Genomic DNA, 22298 nt, shown 5'->3' on the forward strand with positions numbered 1-22298 from the left:
CCAACAATCTATAATTGACAATCATTTCTATTAACTATCCTGGAAATTTACCTCTACTGTTAGATCTTGTGTTATGTTATTTATGCTGTATAAATAGCTTTTCTGCCTGGAAAAGCAATTTACTATTAAACAATGGGGTGGAAATTTAGAAATAAAAAGTTTAGTGAAGAATAAGCAATAAATGTTTGCCTGTAATATCTGGTAGAAGAGATAGGAAAATGGTTATAGTAAAGAACTGTGGAAAGAAAGAAGGGGGAAAGCGCAACTTAAGATTGTGTCAAATGCCCACCATGACCACGCCCCCCCCCCCCCCCCCCCATGGGCACCACCAGTCCTCTGAGGTCAAACACAACCTTGATGTGGCCCTAAATGAAATTGAGTTTGACATCCCTGCTCTAAAAGAATGCAAATGACCAGCTGTTTGCAAGGAGTAAAAATCCTTCCACTCCAATCAGAGCTGAAGAAGCTTCTTGGAAGAAAAGCGAAATGTCTTCAAAGAAAAATCAGAAAGTCCAGTTGCCTCTTGAAAAAGTATCTTTGGGACAACCATTTCATTTATTTCATTTCATTTATTATATTTATATGCCGCCCTTTTCCCCCGAAGGGCCTGGATGATGAGAATCTCCATAGACATTAACAGTGCACTGTGGTTTAGTGCACTGTTCTGCATTAAAGATTTGCACTGTCATGTAACTGTTATGTATTCATGATGGACAGGTGGAATTCTCAAGCATTTAGCCAACCATGGTTCTATGAGTCTCAAACATGCTTATCCCTTGATTACAAAGGAGTGCTAGCACTGACTATTAGCCAAAGTAGTAAACCAAAAATCTGAGGAACCAGACAGAGTAGCCAAACAAATGGAGAAGATTGTGAATTCTGTACAACTCAAAATAATTTGTTTCTTTACAGCTGCTTTTGAAGAAGCAGACAAAACATTTGCGTTGGACACACTGCTCATTCAAACTGGGAGTGAGAAACACTTACATATACACAATTTCCAATATCCTTTGCAAGAATCTTCAACGGGATACTTTTGGGATAATCTTTTGCTTTCTCTTCTTTGATTCGACTGTTGAAGCAATCAAAAATCGAAATTAGCCATTATAATAAGTAAATTCACAAAACAGAAGTGACAATGCATTCAATAATAGCTATAAACATTAAGGGAAATTTTATCTTTAGCAAAAGTAGCCCAAAAGCTTGTAGGATATTTCCTAAAAAAATATTATTTCATATATATGTGTGTGTATATATATTCATATTCATATTCATATTCATATTCGTATTCGTATTCGTATTCGTATTCGTATTCGTATTCGTATTCATATTCATATTCATATTCATATTCATATTCATATTCATATTCATATTCACATACATATTCATATTCACATTCATGTATGTATGTATGTATGTATGTATGTATGTTGTATTTGTGCTGATAAATAAGGGAGACTAGTATAGATCTATTTCAAGCTATTTAACTCTCATCAGCTAGCCATACCCTTACTGGGATTGGAACCTGTGTTGTATTGCATCTTAGGCAGATGTGTTAACCATTAAGCAACAGAGTTCCTCTCCTTATCAGCTGAGCCAGGGAGAAAGGTATATATTTAAAGTCACAACCCCTGGTATGCCCAAATAAGGGAGGAAGTTCACTGCTTCCATTATCTGTCTATCGGCTCGTCACAAGAGACCATCACGACAGAAACCCAATATTTTTACTGTTGCCTTTGTTACATTTGTGTTGTGTTATTTATCAGCACAAATACAATACAACATGTATGTATGTATGTATGTATGTATGTATGTATGTATGTATGTATGTATGAATATATATGTAGATTTTCATGGGTGTAGGTATGCTGGTCTTGTTGTATTTGGGTCTTTTCCCGTGTTTTCCCATGGGCTTTATGATTACATTTCTGAAAACCATAAAATATAAAATAACCTCAATTTAGACTAAACCTATGGACCGCAATGTATCCACAGACACATTTCTCAGTATTTCTCAGACATTTCTCCCCAACTGATTTTTATATTTTTCAAAAATATAGAAGCTGACACAGTACAAACAAAGCACTATCCTCAAGCATCAACTTCATTTCTAAGAATGAGCATTTCCAAGAATAAACTCCATAAATTCTCTTCCAAAATAAGAATAATGGAAAGAATGCTCTTTTAGTTTTAGTTTTTAAAAGAAATATGCTTTCTTGCCTGGATAAAGAAAGCTAGCTATCGTAGTATAGAGTAGAGTTGGTGACAAGAAGCATTATGTTAATTCAGTTCTATATAATTGTATTCCAGCTAGACTTTGAAAGCTGTTCAGCAACTTCCTATATTCTCAAAGTTTTCAAATGTGCCCACTAGCTCTATTTAAAAAAAAGCTGTATCTCTCTGAACTACCCTCACTAAAATGAGAAACTGTCCAAAGTTTGATATAAATTAGATAGACAAGATTTTGCAACAACTGTTTTGAATTCAAATAGGTTAGCTCTGACCTTGCTGGAAGTGTTCCGGACTAGAATGTTAGACAATGTCAGAATATTTCCAGTTAAGCTAAAAGCAGCTGTTTCAAATTTAAATCCGGATACTTTGGTGCTTGAACCTTTTCAAATACAAATTTTGCACCTGGCTAACTTAGCAATGATTTCCTAATATGAATACAGAAAAAGCAAAGTACCTTTGAAGGGAAGTGAACCACTTCTCTTTTTGCTCGACGGAACTGAAATAATTAAGAACACATTTTTCAACTTTAGCAAATCAATTCCAAATGGAATCTCTTAACAGGATAAGCCAACTTAGATAACAGTTCAAAATAGGTGAATAGAGTAGCAAATAAACTACCAGAGTAAAATATGCAAATCTGCTAAGCAGGGAGCCAACAGGCCAAGTCTCTTTGAAAATGAAAAAAAAAATATATCAGTAAATCCAGGCTGCAATTTTATTTATATAAAAAGTCCTTCTTCAGGTTTCCATCCAGAACACAGGTTTATTCTGCTACTGAAATGTCACTACAGCTCGCACAAAGTGCTTTGTGAGTGGAACACACACATTTAATCACATTTCCTAGTTTAATTTTAAAATCTGTATTCGTTTGTAATTGATCTCCAGACTCAACAAGCTAAAAACTATGAAGAATCAAAATATATAATGAGTGGATATTTTGGAGAATCTAATCAACTTCTATAGCAGTGTTTCTCAACCTTGGCGACTTTAAGTCCTGTGGATTTCAACTCCCAGAATCCCCCAGCCAGCACAGTCCACAGGACGTAAAGTCACCAAGGTTGAGAAACACTGTTCTATAGTTTATTAATTCTGCATTGGTTATGCCATATTTAGAATTTCCTTTTGACAGGGACTCCCATCATTTAACGTTGGACTATTTCAAAGTCAACATGAGAGTCAAGAAAGAATATCCATTAAAACATTTCTTTATTGATAGAGGAGATCAAATACCAATCACATTTTCATTGTAAATCAGTATGTATTTTCCCAAACTGTGAAATAAATCAAACTTGAAACCTCTTAGCATAAATGGATTGTAGATTTCAGGGGGGAAAGGGCTACTGTAGATTAGGGCTGTCAAATTCCCGGGCCATGGGCTGGATGCATCACGCACTGGCCATGTCCTTGCCCAGTTTAGCGAATGGGGGGGGGGGGAAAGTCCTGATACGTCATGTGACGCTGCCGTGACAATGCGAGTTTGACATCCCTTCTTGGAAACTGCTGGGACAAGTCCCTGAAGGTTTTTTGGCAAGGTTTTTCAGATGTGGCTTGCCATTGCCTCATTCTTAGGGCTGAAAGAGATTGATTGGCCCAAGGTCACTGAGTACTGATATAGTCACACATAAGGCTGTTTGACTACCAATTTATTTCAACAACTTGGTTGTTAAAATCCTAAATGTTATGAAACCACAATAACTCCAAAAAGCACCTCCTTTCAATCCATAAATTGCCCTAGAATTTCACTCATACTTTGATGTTCTACTCTCTTTTCAGGCCTTTAAAAAGCTTCTATGTCAAGCTCTAATTTTCATGGGTCTCTTCTGCTACACATTTTGTCTCTCTAATTATCTTCTCCCAACCATCTATCTCAAATAGTATGGGAGGATAAAGAAGCTTTTAAAAATCTGGGAATACAGCAGAATGAGATACTTTTGATTTGAATCAGCATAACTGCATTCTGCTAAAAGTTAAGCCATATGACTGGATGCAAACTCTGATCTTCATTCGTAAGATGAGGAGTACGGATCCACTTTTCTTTAAACTCAATAATTGAATATTAACATGGCTTCAGAATATAGTTTGGCCACTCAAGATAACTCTTAAGTGGTGACTCAGTTGGATATATGTAAAAAGATAAAGGTTTCCCTGTCAGTCATGTCCTACTCTAGGGCATGGTGCTCATCTCTGTTTCTTGGCCAAAGGAGCCAGTGAAGACAATTTCTGTGGTTATGTGGCCAGCATGGATATACGCTGAGGTGGACAGAATGGGTGTTGGTTACTTATCTGATACACCCTTTCTTGGGACAGCGGAGACATCATCCAGGCATTGGATCTTGACAGAGTCATACCCATCAGGATCCAATGCCTGGATGATGCCTCCACCTACTAGGAGAACGCTGTTACCTTCCCACCGAAGTGGTACCTATTAATCTACTCGCATTTGCATAATTTCAAACTACTAGGTGTGCAGGAGCTGGGGAAAGGAACACGCAGAACTCAGGTCTTGAACCTGGGCTGTCAGCTCTCCAGCTGACAAGCTCAGTGTCTTTCACCGCTCAGCTATCGCACCCCTAGATATAAGCAACGATAGAGAAATCAATTAAAAGAATATCTTGTACCTGAAACTAGCCACACAGTTGGTTGTGGGCCATCCCAAAACAAAAGATCGGTCGGCATTAGTGCTGCTCTCACAGACCTCTTCCAAGCAAGAAGCAGTCCACATTTCAGACAGGCGGGTCTGGTTCTTCAGTTTGAAATGCAACTGGGACCTGCAATTTTTTAAAAAAGGCACATTTTTTAAATATAGAAAAATATAAAGAAAGAAACAAAAACACAGGGCCTATGTGCTCTCTCTCTCTCCATCCCCCCCCCCTCTCACACACACAGTGCTACAAGGCATTTTGGTTGCTACATTTCAATGTAATTCATAACTAGTCTATACTGATAAATAATTAATCTATTAAGTTGATAACACTACCAATACAGCAGAGAATTAGGGCCTATTCATTTTATCTTCTCAGGAATCTATATGCAAGATCTCAAACCATTCTTAAAATGTACAAATAGGATTGGAGAGAGCCATTATACATAAAATGAAAATATAACTCTGACATTTTAATTTTTATATACTGTTTTATATTTTGATGTTTTGTTGTATACCGCCCAGAATCCTCCTTTGAAAGTGTTGGGTGGTTCAGAAATGTGAAACATAAAAAAAAAAACCCTCTTCATTGCTGATTTTTAGGTTTTATTCATACGTTCCAATCTTATAGTTACTACATTAACACAACTCTTATATTACATACCACAGATAATTTACTAATAATGTGACGGTACTCATGTTATTGGCAATAAATTGTTTTAATAAATAATCAAGAATATTTCCTCTGGACAAGTAAGCATGAATGGAAAACTACATACAGTAAGCCTTCTGGGTTGTTCGTCTGCCTCTCACCCTTTGGACCACGGGTGTCAAACTCGCGGCCCACAGACTGGATGCGTCACATGCTGGCCACGCCCACCCCCAGTTTAGTGAAGGGGGGGAAGTCGTGATATGTCACGCGATGACCTGTCGTCACGAGTGAAGTAGATTGTAAGCTCACACAACTGCAAGCATGGACCCTAGAAATTTTCCTGTTTGTCTAGATTATAGTCAGAGGTCATGCTTTAGATGTTGGCTATTGAATAAATGACAAATGGTGGCGGGAATGGTTCTAAAATTTCTAGAGTCCCCCCCTCCCCGCCCCCCTGCCCTAAACTGGCCACTGATCTTTTAGGAAAGACTGAAATCATTATTACCAAAGTATATTTCATTATGTTTATTGTAGCTTCCTATTTTAAATTCCAATTAAACCCTTCTTATTTGGGATGTTTTTTAAAATTAATATTAGCAGGCCAAAAAGAGACAGGTGCAATCTGAAAGGAAAACCAAATTATTCATCCTTAGAGTTATGAGCATTTTCAAAATTCGTTCTAGGATACAGCATAGACCTACCATCAATCACACGCAGCTCTTTAGGTCTCAAATGTAGATGCATTTAAACTTTTAAGGATTTCAGAAGACTGGCTTAAATTGCTAATGATCCATTTTTCTAAAAAAAAAAATCTAGTTGTAAGTAGGTCTCCCCCCCCCCCCCCCGGAGAAATTGGCAGTAATCCAAATGTCCGCAGATGTAAACACTGGTCTGCACAAAATTCACTGGCAGCTGCTGCCTGCATGATGTCCACAGAAATAAAGGAAGATTCAAATACTTTTCTTCTATTACACAATTCCCGTAAGTTCCATTCTGGCAATTCCAAATCAATTGTTTTGGGATTAGAAATTCTCCAGGCAGGGGGAGGTGAACTGATGCAGAATCCTATGCTAATACATCAATATGGCTTTTACAAATTTTTACTCTGTACCTTACTTTTTTGATCATGTAGAAAATCACTTAGGACTTAGATGAGATGGGCAGTTGGGCCCAAAATTTCTGTTCTTAAGTGAGACATTTATTGAGGGAATTTTGCCCCATTTTACGACCTTTCTTGCCACAGTTGTTTAAGTGAATATGCATTTGATAAATTAATAGAAATAGAATCCTTTATTGGCCAAGTGTGATTGGACACACAAGGATTTTGTCTCCTGTGCCATAACCCAGTTGTTAAATGAATCTGGCTTCCTCATTGACTTTGCTTGTCAGAAGGTTTCATGTGACATTGGGACACAACAACGGTCATAAATATGAACCAGTTGCCAAGCATCTGAATTTTGATCACATGACCATGGGGATGCTGTTAAGGTGGCCGTAATTGTGAAAAACTTTAAGTCACATTTTTCAGTGCCGTGGTAACTTTGAATGGTCATTAAGCGAACTACTGTAAATCTAGGTTTGCCTTGTACTCACTCTGTTAGGACAATAAATGATTTTCAAGTCCAAATAAACACCGATGAAGCACATCCTATAATTATGGGGCAGAGGGATATAATTTTCTTGTCATCTCTCAAGGATTTAATCCCTTTTTAGGAAAATAAAGGGTGAAAATTCAAATGAAGCGCATGCACTCAATAAGTAGAGGTTAAAAGCAGGGGTTCTATGAGAAAGGTAGAAAAGATATTGGAATGTTTTGCTTCATAGAGCTGTTTTGACTTCCAATCATTGGAGCGCCTATTCTTTGAGAGGGGGAAATGACCCCCTTCCAGTGATGGGCTACTGCCAGTCCGAACCAGTTTGGGCGGACCGGTAGTTTCGAGCGGTGGGTGGCACGACAATTGCAGCTTTCCAGGGTCATGTGATCATCACCTCTGACTTTCCCAGCCAAGCTTCCGACAAACAAAATTAATGGGGAAAGGCAGATTTCCCTTAACAACTGCCGCGATTCACTCACAACAACTGTGACAAAAAAAGGTTGTAAAGTCAGGTGTAACTCACTTAACAACTGCCTGGCTTATCAACAGAAATTCTTGTCGCAGTTGTGGCCATAAGTTAAGGACTACCTATACCGCTCAGAATTGGAAGATCTGATATGAAAGGAGATTAACCTAAAAAAAATTTAATTTATAATACTCGAGTAAAATGTTGCAAGAAGGAAAAAGAAGGCAAGAGAATGATGTTTATTAGCATGCAAATCAGAGAAAATACCAGTTCTTAAAATAAGAACTGTGAAAACAAAAATGTCTGCCTGGAAAGATCATCCAGTCCTGTTAACATAACAATTTTTTTCCCCACAAAGTAATTTATTAATACTTTGTCAGCAAAGCGTGTGAAGGACAGGGCTCTTATGCTTAGTGTTTCCTTGTATATATCCAGTTATTGCTTTAGGAGATAATTACATGTCATTAGACATCAGTGGCTGATTTTTTTTCGCCCAGGGAAAAGCAGTTTCAGGAATAGCACTAGAACAAAACAAAACAAAAAAAATCCTTCTGTTCAAATGAAATTGGAGTTCAGTTATGAAAACTAAAAATGGAACAGGGAAAGTAAGCAGATATATACATCAGTTCTTATTTAATTTGGAAAAACAAAACCTTGGTCCTTTCACTGATTGTATCTCAGAAACAGGTTTCTTGGAAGTGCCGTGTTTGGTAAGCATGTACAAAATGTTTTGTTTTCCTTGTGTCTCTGAATTAACAGAAAGTGTTTGAAAGATGTTACTAAACACAACAGAGCCTGAATAAGCTGTTTGTGTGCAACCAAGCTTGACACTGATCTTACGATTACTTATCTGACAATTCAGAATTAAATCAAAGTTATGAACTGGAACTCTGACATCTCCTTATTGCACTGCAGTGTTTATAGCTATGAACAAACCTGAGCAACAATTCATGTGCAGTTATGCATAAAAACTATGAAGGAAAAGCCATAATGAAACATCCTTCTTTGCCAAAGAATCAGGAGTGGTAGGCTGAATGACTATCTTGAACTTGTGGCCATGCATTCTTCTCTATGAAAAAGCAATTATGCAAACCTGGGGACAGCCGGAATAGAATCTTTCCATGATTATTTGGGGGATAGGTTAATAATTAATCTACTTATAAGCTTCATAAAAACATCTGAAGGGCCACTGTTAAAAAAAAACAGGACTAGACAGTACCGATCCAACAATACAATTTTTTATTTTGTTCAGTCAGCTGAAGAAGAACGGTGTGTACCATGGGGATGAGCCATGACTACAACATTCCAGCATATTGAATTGGATGTACGACTATTTGAATGATGAGTATTTTTCCAGTGATAATCTCAGGTGACAAAACAATCTGAAAACATCTTGTTGTGGCCCGCCAGTGGCTAGTGGAGCTGGCGGCAGCAGATTCGGGATGTGAGGAGGTTGGGGAGGAGCATGGGTCAGTCCTGGAGTCTGGGGAAGGCTCAGATGAGGGCTCTGTGTCGGAGATAGAGGGGACCAGAGCCATATGCCAGTTATCAGCTGCCTTCAGAGTCAGACATCAGTGAGGCAGACAAACAGTGAGCCTGATCCCAGTGTGCGCATGTGCAGAGTTGCCAGACGAAGGGAACAGCTAAAGAACAGGGGTCGACTTGGAAGTAAGGCCACAAGTGGATGATGAATGGCCCCTCCCAGAGGAAATAAAAGAGGAGCAAAAGGGGAATGGAGTTTGCAGGATACAATTAGTTCGCTTAATTGGTTCATGACTTTCCGAGAACACATCTTCCCAACATCTTCCCCTCTGATTTCAATGGTAGGTGGTCAACATGAAAGTTGATCAATTTTGTTGCATTTATTTTGTACAATGACAATAAAGACTATACTATAAAGCTACTTGGGTTTCTCAGTAAATCTAATATCTCTGTTTAGTGAATACCTGGTTGCCTTTATAAGAGTTTGGGGAGGGGGGAACTTCTCTGAAAGGATGGAGAAGACATTTGAGCAAACAGTGCTCCAAATGATATGCAACCCCTTAATCAAAGTTAAACATCTAACGTGATGTCACCAATGAGACATCTTTTCTGAAGCCCTGAGAATATTTGTAATTGTACAGATAAATGCTGAATCTAAGTTCTTAGCAGAACACAGCTAGACTGACTCTCTTTGCAAACCATAAAAGGATATTTTCATTTCCAGTAACTTAACACTGTATAAGGCCATACAACCGCAAGAGAAGAATTGGTTTCTTTTTTCATTAAGCTACAATTTATGAAGTTACTAGTTACTAGTTTGAAGAAGCATTCTCAAAGGTCATGTTAGACACAGATAAATGAAGGGGATTTTTTGGAGCTCCACGTTCAATTACTTAACAGCACTAGCATCATTTAATGTTAAAGCCAAACAAAGTAGAAGGAAACAGAATGGTAAGAGGCACTGGAGTCCTCCGACTTCCCAATCCCCTGCAAATTAATGACCCGGAATTTCACATTGCTTGATTGTTACCAGGTGAAGAAGCAAAAACATTTCACAGCATTCACTCAATCTTTCTGCCCTCGACACAAGTCGAATGGGGTTCCTCTCTTTTTCAGATAAGCACATTGGTTAATAATGAAAACCCACACAGAGTAACAAAGGCTATTCATTTATGCTAACTACAGCCTCCCAACCACCCAACCTTCTGCTTGCATCTAATGTCCTGTTGTATAATTTAAAGAAAATCTAAATGTCAGTCAGCAAAGCAAAGGGAAAGCAGAGTTGAGCCTCCCGCCAACTCCATAACATAAAATATAGTAAGGGATGTTGATTGTTATAAAGAGGACATATTCTGCAAGAAAACTTACTTGGATTTAGCGATCACAAGGATGTCAGTAAAGAGGAACAGGTGTCGTTCCTGAGTCTGCAGACCTGTCTTCAGTTGTACATGTCCTTCCAGTAGGAATGCTCGAACTGGAGAAAGGAAGGACTGGACCAGTGGACATGTCTCCGGACTGATTGGGGAGAAGCAGCCTTCCCTGTTCCAAAATCAAAAGGAATAATCTATGAGTCAAACTGAAGATCGATTTTTTAAAATAAAAAATAGCAATAGCACTTAGACTTATATACCGCTTTACAGTGCTTTACATCCCTCGCTAAGTGATTTACAGAATTGGCATATCTCCCTCAACAATCTGGGTCCTCATTTTACCTACCTCGGAAGGATGGAAGGCTGAATCAACCTTGAGCCTGGTGAGATCTGAACTACCAGATTGCAGGTAACTGGCAATTAGCAGAAGTAGCCTGCAGTAATGCACTCTAACCACTACGCCACCGCGGCATATATATATATATATAGTTTATTAATTCACCTGCATTAATTATCGACATTTACAACTTCTAGGGATAAAGATTACAATCAGTCCTTAATTTTACTGCCTAATGGGGAGGAGCTCCCATAAACCAATTCCCTATTAAATATGAATAGGACTTCATTCATGGATATTTGACATAGGTGTGTGATAAGGCAAATGGTTTTTTTTATGTAGGCATAAAATGGCAATGTGCAATGTCTGCTAAACTGGGGTCCATAAAACCGAGAGTTAACTGTAAAAGCCCAATTCTAAGCAGTCCATGATGCTGTTACAAATTATGGAGGCCCAAATGGATCTTGAAATTTAACCAAAGATATTACACTCTCTGTATTAGCTGGAGGGATCGGGTTAGCTGGATTTCACAAATTCCTTCCGGTTTTCTCCTTCCCCAAAGTTATAAGCAAGCCAGATTCTAATCTAACTTTGATTTGGCTATACACACACTATACACTCTGTAAGACACACAAAATCAAGCGTTATCGTCGGAACAAGCCAGTTTTATACATAACTTTCCTTTCCTTTTCTTGCTTTGCATCTGACTATTATACATTGCTTCCAGGCCCCTTAAACCTCTGTTGCTTGCTCCTGCTTGTTGGAATGACAGCAATGGGAACAGCTGGCCACCCAAAGAACCTTTCAGGATCTGGGTAGAGAGGCTCATGCTGTGTTTGGCTGCTTCCTAGCTTCACCATCTCAGTGTTTGTTACAACCCTTGCTGTGTGCAGCTGGAATATTCAGGGGGTCTAATAATATTGCTGACTTGGGAAACCCTGACAGCTGGTGTTGGAAGGACATGAACTTCAGCATGAATATGACTCACATCCACTGGCAAAAAAACAACTATCTGCAGCCGCCTTGCAAGTCAGCAATAATCCAGATTTATCATCTTGTCTCTACTTTGTAAAGATCACAGTACTTTATTATTCCATCATTCCTACACATGTTTGATTTTCTATTGGCTGTTTCCACTAATAAATAAGTGGAATTTGTATTGAAAGTGAAGTCGTTGATCTTTGATTTGGATCCAATCTGGCGTTACTAAGAATTGCTAAGAGTGGATATGATCCTGTCCTCTACCTGCTATGAACCCTTTCTAGTTTCCTTCAAGTAGAGAATAACCATGTGGGGAATCAAGAAATACTGCCATTTGATTTTACTTTCTTCTCAAATTCATCATGTGAATTAAAAGCAGAGACAATCACAATGGAAGCTCCGAATTTGCTCAGACAAAGCAAGACAGTTTCTAAGTGGCTAAAACAACCTACATGAAGAACTTTATCACTTCTGAATCTGTCATGGATTGAAATGTTGCAATGTTGTTGTTTTTCTGGTATGCAAGAGTGGGTTGCTGGAGGTTCATAGAGGTTCAGAAGAACCTCTAGTTAAGATTCTGTGCAGTTTGGAGAACCCTCAAATCCCACTCCTGGCTGGTCCCGCCCATCCTACCCCTCCTAGGAATCCCCACGCGGCCTGTTTTGGATGCAGGTAAGTGCAGGGCATGTGCAGCAGCTCGGGGAGGGTGAAAAACGGGCCTACCGGAAGTTCGGGAAGGCTGGAACTGGGCCGTTTCCAGCCTCCAGAGGGCCTCAGGAGCCGGGGGAAGGCAAAGATCTCTCCCCTATGGTGCAGGAGGCCAACTAGACCATGCCCACTATGTCCATGCCCACTCAGCAACTGGGCATAGAACCCCTTGCTAAAAAATTTGAAGTCCACCCCTGGGTTCGCTTCTTGTGCCTTGAAATTCAGCCGCTAAGATCTAAGGAGACACGTTCTGTGTGAACACACTCGTGTTCCTTGGATACTTACTAAGTAGTTGTATTTAACTATTAACTATGAATATTGGTACTTTCATATCCAGACTTTCTTCTGGTAACTTACAGATAATATACATACCGGTAAGTGGAGGATTCCCCTCACTTTAACTGAAGTAGAAAAATGTCTAGACCGGACGATCAGTAAGCTACTGGTTTGGTGGGAATTTGAAACCAAATCTCCTCAATCCCAATTCAAAATCTTATTGCCTGCACCGCATTAACTCCAATAATGATTTTTCCCCCCTTGGAAAAAAAAAAACCAACAATTTTGTCATTATGCATGACACTCCCCTGCTATATGCAGCTTATAAAGGTATGTAAAGTTTGCTTTAGGTTATAGTTTACATGGGTCAATAAAGTAGGTCAGCAAGCTTGGACACTATCCCTGCATATGCTAAATGTGCCACCTTAGATCATGTCACAGAATCTACAGTTTTCATCACAGATGTTTAAAGATTCCTCGACAGAACAAGGCTCTATTCAGAAGTGAAGTTCACATTTTCAATCAGCGTGTATTAACGGGGCTTTTCCAGTTAGCCCTGCCCTCTGCTGTTCACAGCGCAGAATCTTCCTGGATTGTGATTCAAAAGCATTCCTGACCTAGACATCTGTTCTATTTACAAGGATGTCAGTAATTTGATTTACTGAACTGGTATTTAATTTAAAACTTATTAAACCTGTATGCCTTTCGACTGTCAATGACTCTGGGTGGTTAAGGACCACACTAATGGGCATATCCCATTACATGCCAATTGAAGCTGAAATGTCTTCCCTCCCCCACCACCAGCCTGAAGGCAGGATCTAATAAAATCTGCAGTAGAAAACTGAAAGTGGCAATCTGAAACATTATCCTCCACTACTTCTAAAAACAAGGTAAAAATACCCCTACCTGTAACCCCCATATAAGCTGTTTCTTAGATAATATTATTCTTGTATATACAATTTAAGCTTATTTATTCTGCATTGGGGGTCTTTAAGTCAATCTTACATTTCTGCCCTTGTTTGTCCGTCTGTCCATCCATCCATCCACCCATCCATCTATTCATCCATTCATCCGGTTTAGAGTTACACACATTCTGTGTGACAGCTAAAGACATTTGAGCCGCGGTAGTGCAGTGGTTAGAGTGCAATACTGCGGGCTACTTCTGCTGATCACCGGCTGCCAGCAGTTTGGCAGATCGAATCTCCCCATGCTCAAGGTTGACTCAGCCTTCCATCCTTCCAAGGTTGGTAAGATGAGGACCCAGATTGTTGGGGGAAATATGCTGACTTTGGCAACCGCTTAGAGAGGGCTGGAAAGCATTATGAAGCGGTATATAAGTCTAAGTGCTATTGCTATTGCTATTTTGGACTGAAACATAATTCCAGTGCTTTGAATAGATGCCATCTTGCCAGAATCAAAATCCCATTCATGATTCAGAAAAAGGGTGTCGCCATTACCATCCTCAGCTAATGTTGTTCAGAATACACCAGCTTTTTGACACAGATTAGTTTCCAAACAAAAATAAGGCTGTATTACTCAAGCTAACTGTTCTCAAATAGCCCTATTGACTTATTTTGAGAACAAGCAGCCTCTTACTTCAGAAACAGGAAGTATCCTTAAATAACCCTTGTTGTGGCCTTTATTCTACAGACGAAATATTCTACTGCTTCATTTGTGTTGTATTGGGACCATTCAGGTGAGATGATTAAAACCAAGATTTCTTAAAAGTATTCATGATTCTTTTTACCATACACTTCTTAGTTGTTTAATATATTTATGTATTTTTAGGCTTTGCTTGACAAATTGTTCCTTCCAATATTAATCAGAAGTTATAAATTATGACCAGCCCTTTCTTCTGGTAGAGCACAACACTGGATATATGATAAATTGACTCCATGGTGAAAGGCTCAAAAAGATGGAAATGAGGCCCTTCCCTTCTGCCTCCAAGTAGCCTCTCGAATAGAATAGAATAGAATTCTTTATTGGCCGTGTGATTTGACACACAAGGAATTTGTCTTTGGTGCATATGCTCTCACTGTACATAAAAAGACAAGATACATACCTCAAGAATCATAAGATACAACACTTAAGGATAGTCATAGGGTACAAATAAGCTATCAGGAAACAATCAATATCAATATACAAGCAACAAAGTTACAGTCCAGCAGTCATAAGTGGGAGGAGATGGGTGATAGGACCGATGAGAAGACTAATAGTAATGCAGTCTTAGTGAATCGTTTGACAGCAGTGAGGGAATTATTTGTTTAGCAGAGTTCAGGAAAAAACTGTTCTTGTGTCTAGTTGTCTTGGTGTGCAGTGCTCTACAGCATAGTTTTGAGGGTAGGAGTTGAAACAATTTATGTCCAGGATGCGGGAGGTCTGTAAATATTTTCACAGCCCTCTTTTTGACTCATGTAGTGTACAGGTCCTCAATGGAAGCAGGTTGGCAGTAATTGTTTTTTCCCCTTTGTTAATCCCCTTTGAACAAAGGATGTACCAGAAAAAAACAGATTGCACCTTTTTAATTCCTCAAGAAACAATAGAGAAGTGGACTCAGTCTAGATAACTCCTGATTTGTTGGCTGGATCTAGGACATCATGCATGAAGTCCTGCCCTTGACCTGGCAAAGCAACAAGAAGTTTTTCTAAGGCTTTTCAATAAAATCAAAGTTAAGCATTCAGAAAAAAATGAACAATATGGACAAATATGAAGTGCAATGTGAATGTCCCACCACATTGACCTAAAAATGTGGTCAACTTTCCTTTCTTCTCTAACTTTCCTTTCTACAATTAATATATGTTGAAACCCAAGAACATAACCAAGGAGATGAGTAACTACTTTTGATTAATTGATTACATGCCATCAAGTCATTGTTAATTCTTAGGGACCACAAACATAGATTTTTCTCCATGATGATCTATCCCTAACCCGTTTTTTCCCCAAGAGTTTACAAATTGCTACTGCAACAAGTATGTTCAACTTGCTGTTGGTCATCTTTGTCTACTCTTTCTTTCTGCCTTCCTCAGCATCAAAGCCTTTTCTAGAGGTCCCTACTTTATAATGTGTCTGAAGAAGGATAGTTTGAGCCTGGTCATTTGTGCCTTGATAGAGACCACTGGCTTGATTTGTTCATTGATCTTCTTCTATAGTTTCTTAGCTGTCCACGATATTCTCAAGAATCTTCTCCAATACCAAATTCAAAAACATGTATATTCCTTCTATCCCACTTCTCAGAAAGTCCAAACATTCTCTTCCATAGAACGTCACAGAGAATCCCATAGGTATGATAATTTGCAGGTATAGACACATAATAGCATCTGAATATTACCCACCCACCCCAATGTAACTAGTTTAGGTAGGCTCAATACATAAATTTTACCTGAAATTCTGTGGGTGTGATTGTTCCCTTCCTCGTTTGCTCTATATTACTCTTTTAGCAATGATTTTCTTTGTTACGCCCAACAACAAATGTTTTAGAAGGGATTGTTTCTTTAAAACCTTAGCCATGTGCAAAATGTAACTACCCTTTTCAGGATTGGCAGAAGATTACTGAAGTTCTGTTTTTCTGGCCTGTAAGAATCAAAGAAGCTTTCTTTTCTTTTCCCACTCCAAACAGCTGAACATGTTTATTAGTCAAGAGTCTGCATGCTTTTTTTTTTTTTTTAAAAAGCCCTCAAATCAGTACAGGTTTCACCTATCAGCTCAGCCAAATTAAGTCAGTAGTATCAATAGTCTTATGCAGGGGTATCAAACTAGCGGCCCACAGGCCGGATCCGTCATGCACAGGCCACACCCACCCCAGCTCCGCAAATGGGAAAAATGTCACGTGATGGCAACGTGATGCAGTGAATTTCATACCAGTGGTCTTAAGTAACCCAAACCTCAATTTCCTACTATTTCATTCAACCTTGCTCTGTCATTTATTACTTTCCCAAGTGGCAGTTCTCAATCACAAAATTAAAGATGGACATAGGCTGCAGCTTTTGATGTGCTGTATTTTTCAGAGTATAAGATGCACCCTTTTCCCTCAAAAAAGAGGCTGAAAATCTGGGTGCATCTTATACACTGAATACATTTTTTTTGCCACCCGAAACCCTGCTCCCTTCACCAAAATGGCCGTGCATAGCGTTTAGGAGGCTTTCAGTGTGCTCCTGGGGGATAGGGAGGGCAGAAATGAGCAAAAAATGGGCCATTTTTTTGCTTAATCCCCCGCCAGCCCCCAGAAGCACTCTACAAGCCTCCTAAAGGCTATTCATGCACTTTTTTTAAAACAAACGTGCCCGTTTTTGCAAAAAAACAGGCCGTTTTGGGGAGGTTTGCGGAGTGCAAAACCTTTTTTAAAAATTTTGCCTCTTCAAAACCTTGGTGCGTCTTATACTCTGAAAAATACAGTAATCTATTTCTGTTGTTCCTATTCAAAACATTCTGCTGAGTAAATTATTTTTTTTTGTAAGAATACAGAAGGCAAAGCAGCCAATTTCCAATATTAAGCCTAAAACCATAATTTGATCACAAGGAGAGAAGGAAAATGAAGAACAAGCATAGAAAATAAAGCATGCAATTCAAAAAAAATATTTTAAAACACACAATTTGATTCCACGGCAACGTGGCTTTCAGCCAATAAATTATTGCTCTCTTCAAGAGAAGAGAAGAAAATGCAACCTTGGTAGTGGAGCAAGATGACCCCCCCCCCAATGGATCACACAACATCACAATTCTGAGCACTTTCAACATATCTCTGTATTGATGAGTAGGGAGCCGCCATTTCAAGGTCATGAATGCTGCAGAGTTTCGTGCTTGAATGCTTTTAATGAAAGGATTCTGGGATCCATTTATGGCATTGTGCCTGCATGATTAGGCAAAGAAATCCAAACGCTGATTTGCATTAAAAGCTTGGGAAGCATTAAAAGCTTGGGAACTCTTGCCAATAAACACATTAATTACTTTCTTTTATTTTTGTGAAGGAGGAAAGGGAATACATGTTTAGACCCAGTTTGGAGAAGGCAGGATGAGGCTCTGAGCCATAGGCCAGAATAGACAAGTAATGATTGACTTGTTGGTTCTCTGGAAGTTCTATACACAATAAGCATGGTTGAGTTGATGGATCTTAACATTGTCAAAATAGCCCCTACAATCTTGGGTTCAGAAGGGTTGAGAGTCTAATTATCTGGAACAGTGGTGGGATTCACAATTTTTTACTACCGGTTCTGTGGACGTGGCTTGGTGGTGTGGTGTGGCTTGTGGGTGTGGCAGGGGGGATACTGTAAAATCTCCATTTCCTCCCCACTCCAGGGGAAGGTTACTACAAAATCCCCATTTCCTCCAGATCAGCTGGGATTCGGGAGGCAGAGAATAGTCTTCAGAACTTGCCAGAACCTGCTGAATACCATCTCTGATCTGGAAGAATCTTGAATCCTATAAGCTCAGGAGTTTATAGCTTAAAGAAAGCCCAAGTCGAAATAGATTATTTATTATTTCAACATTATTCAACTTTATCTAATCCGTGGGAAATACTGAGAAGAAGCAGAAATAACTGATTTGCAGTTCTTCTTCTGCAAAATATTAAACACACCTGGGTAGAGAGCAAAACTGGATGGAATTCCTTTAAGCCACTCCATCACAAATATTAGTGATTCATAAACAAAAGACCGCATTAAAGGAATTAACGGTGGAAAAATGAAGAACGCTGGCCGCAAACAAGGAATATGAATCAATATATTATTCACTAAACCATCTTTTAATGAGCCACTCCTAAAATTTAGTAAGTGTGCAACTGCTAGGTTATATTTTTCAACAGCAGCTGCGGCTTGAAACTGAACCAAAGATATCTTAGCACTTGTAAGTTTACCGCAGCACCTGGAAATAACCCAGAATCCAGGCACACAATTTGATTCCACGGCAACGTGGCTTTCAGCCAATAATTTTTTAAAAAAATCACTCAGAGAAACCAGATTGTATGATGTCATTGTTTTTACTGATAACTTTTACTGATAATTTTGGCCTTATGTATGACTTTGTCCTTATTTCTGGAATTACATCAATTCTAGTAGGACCATTTAGAAGTCAGACAGCATGAAGTGGTCTTTTATAAGAAACAGTCATAAAGCACCAATATATCAGAATATTCCTTGACATCTATCTCTCTATCTGCTCACCCAGCAGAATGACCCTTTGAGCACATTTACAAAGAAAAGCAATTGCCATCCATTGCTTATTTTTCCAAAAAGGTTTAGGGGTTCCAAGACCCTTCTTTGAAATAAAGGTGGCACCAATAGTGCTTTATAGCATGATAAATTTGTTTCCTAATTAAGAGGTTTTTTTTAAAAAAAAGAATGGATCAAGTAATTGTCCATGTAGTCCCGCTACAAAACAAATACGGGACTAAGAAATTACAGATAGCCTATGTTTAAGATTAGGAATAATCTAAACCAGTGATCCCCAACCCCCGGTCCGCGGACCGGTGCTGGGCCGTGGAGTACCTGGCACCGGGCCGCGCAGCGGCCGGGGGCCATGATCGCTGCAGCGGCCGGGGGCCATGATCGCTGCAGCGGCCGGGGGCCATGATCGCTGCAGCGGCCGGGGGCCATGATCGCTGCAGCGGCCGGGGGCCATAGTTTCTTTCTGTATGCAAATTAGGGCTAACTGGCACAAGGGGTGTTACTGGACCGCTGGTGGCACTCTGACGTCACCAGCGGCCCACCGCCCCCCTGTGTCCAGCGCCGCCCTTCTCATTCCTTTTCAGCACTTCAGCGCTGGCCGATTCCTGAAAAAAACCTAAGAGCGCCTGCGCAGCTATGTAGGGCTAGCATAGACAGCGCTAGTAGCGTAGCCTTGCACTTTATATTTATGTAATTGTATTTTATTTTGTAAGGCATGTTTAAATACAATAAAATAAAAGTTGTTTAATCAAAACAATCTGATATATAAACAATCAATGTGTCGTCGCGAACAACGCCCCCCCACCCCTGCGCGCGCTCAGCGGGCCACGGTAAAATTATCAAAGGCTGACTGGTCCGCGGCGATAAAAAGGTTGGGGACCACTGATCTAAACTGCTTAAAGTTAGTGCAACAGGAAGAAGCTGAGTTTAATGCAGAGATGTTATTAACTTCTTTTTTTATTTCCTTTGTCTTAATATATTTTAGACTGTATTTGTTAAAAACCTATACCGTGTACGGGCTCTGGGAAGTCGGGGGGGGAAGGGAGGTGGGGTGTTAGGGGGGAGGGGGGATATATTGTATGTGTTAGATTTTAAAGTAACGCGACTGCACTTGTATACTGTTGCTCTTTAATTTCACTGTAAAAATAGGACAAGCTGAATATATTAATAGATAGTAGAAATACACCGAAGGGAGGAGTAGAGGGATAGAAGAAAGAGGGGTAGAGAGGGTGGGAGAGAGGATGGGAGGGAGGGTGAGAAGGAAGGGAGGGAGTGTACTGGGAGAGAGGAGTGGTAGAGGGGGAGGGGAAGTAGGGTAGAGGGGAATGTTGGAGGGAAGATGGAAAGTTGGAGGGGGGCGAAAGAAAGGGTGTATGGAGGGTCGAAGAGGTACATTGGGTTTCTATTTTGGGGGGTATTTTTGACAAGAGGAATTTCTGTGTTTATTGTTTAATGTTATATGGCCCCGGTTATGCACAGTATATATGTGACTGTACGAAATGAAAATGGAAAATAAAAAACACATTATAAAAAAAAACTCATTAAAGATACTTTGTAATTATCATAAATGTATGCAGATTTTAAAAAAAGAAAAAAAAAGGGGGGAAAAAGAAATTGTCCATGTATATGTACATTTCCCATCATGTGTCCTTAAATACAAACTAAGCATCTTGCACAGAACAAGGATTTCCACATAATGCATCTTCACGGTAAAACAGCCATTCTTATTAAATTCATTCCTTTGCGGTCTTGTTGTCATGCAATATCCTGACCTTTGACTTGACTACCTGCTTATTTAGGTTACCCTGAGCGTTTTCTCAGCTGGCATGCAATTCCAAGAATTATCTGCTTAGCAGTCAGAATGAAAAAAAAAGAATCTAAAATCAAATACTGGAAATAAAAAGAAAATTTCAAAAAGATGTTGTCCTAGAAATGATCATAATGAAAGCATTGAATAGCATAGCAAGGAAAACATCCATGCTATGGAGTGAGAATAAACACTGTGATATCACCTGATCAAGGAGAATAAAATAGAAGCCAATTGTGCAATAGAGCTCGTCCATGTTTCTAAATAAATGTCATATTTGTATTATGTGCACTAATGTGTTTATTTTCATCTTGGAATTTTAATATCTATCGCCAGATGGACCAATACGAAGAAATGATCACACTGTTAATCTAATTACATAAACTAAAGTGTCAGTAGTAGTTCTATACCCACCTTTGTAAAACTACAGTTCTCTTGGAAATTGGGTTTATAATCCACAAAGAATGGAGAATAATGCAGTGAAATGGGACAAAGAGACTGCTAAAAAGAGGAACAAGAACAGGACAAGACTAACTACTGCATTTTTTTAAAAGAAGGAAACATGATTAATGACTAACCTTAACTTTGACATAATAGTTCTTACAAATAGTTCTCAACTTATAATCATTTATTTAGTGTTGAAAACAGTGAATTATAACCTTACAGCATCTTTATACTTACAACCATTACAGCATCCCTGTGGTCACATGATCAAAATTTGGGCACTAGGCAACTGGCATGTATTTACAATGGTTGCAGCATCCCAAGGTCATTTACAACTTTCACCAACAAACTGTCAGTGAGAGAAGTTAGATTTGCTTAACGTCTACAAGTTTATCTCAATGACTACAGTGATTCGTTTAATGATTCCACAAAATAAGGTCATAAAATTGGGCACAGCTCACTTAACTACATCACTTAGTGGTATAGGTTTCACTCCCAATTGTGGTCATAAGTCAAGGAATAATGTATAGCAGCTAAAAACATGCCTGTTATTTCCATATCTATCTATATAAACGTGTGTGTGTGTGTGTGTGTGTTCCAGCATTACTCTCCAGCAATTTCAACCAAACTTGGTACATAGATGACTTACTCTCTGTAAACAAATACTGTGGGGGTAAGACACCCCTAAAACACCCCGGGGTGTATTCTGTTAAGATACAGCCTTTTGGGCCTTAAAATTGCTTCTACTGTACTGCCATAAAATAGCTTCTACTGTGCAGCACAGTGGAGTTGCCATGGTAACAGCTTCACAGTACTCCACAAGGGGGCTCCCTCTAGTAAGGGGGAAAATCCAACATTAGAAATTACGTTTGCTCTGGACATTTTCCCCCTATTAATAAATACCCAGTCAACGCCGGGTTATCAGCTAGTAGTAAATAAAAATATAACTAAATAACTTTTAAGTCATTGTTTCTTCTCCCTCAATATAATGATTGTATTATTGCCATCACTACCAACTTAAAAAAAAGAGGACCCACTTATAGTACACTAGAATAAACTAGTGAGACTTTTAGGAAAACTTGAAATCCATAACCCATTGATTATGTTTGAAGTAGCCCTTTTTTTACACAAAAAGAAATTGCTGACTCC

At 39.1% G+C, this 22298-nt stretch overlaps 1 protein-coding gene across 3 annotated transcripts in view; it reads right to left on the reverse strand.

Annotated features, from left to right (window-relative positions):
- ARHGAP20 (Rho GTPase activating protein 20) overlaps window positions 1-22298 on the reverse strand; it is a 101708-nt gene that overhangs the window by 27820 nt on the left and 51590 nt on the right. For 2 of the 3 annotated variants that reach the window (XM_032220073.1, XM_032220071.1), the window contains exons 3-6: window positions 10437-10607; window positions 4851-5000; window positions 2687-2728; window positions 988-1072 (exon numbers count right to left, since the gene is read on the reverse strand). In XM_032220073.1, coding sequence (XP_032075964.1) covers window positions 988-1072; window positions 2687-2728; window positions 4851-5000; window positions 10437-10607 — 448 coding nt within the window. The remainder of the gene's footprint in view (window positions 1-987; window positions 1073-2686; window positions 2729-4850; window positions 5001-10436; window positions 10608-22298) is intronic. The other variant, XM_032220074.1, reaches the window with a different exon arrangement.

Source organism: Thamnophis elegans, chromosome 6 (assembly GCF_009769535.1).
Source record: "Thamnophis elegans isolate rThaEle1 chromosome 6, rThaEle1.pri, whole genome shotgun sequence".
NCBI lineage: Eukaryota > Metazoa > Chordata > Lepidosauria > Squamata > Colubridae > Thamnophis > Thamnophis elegans.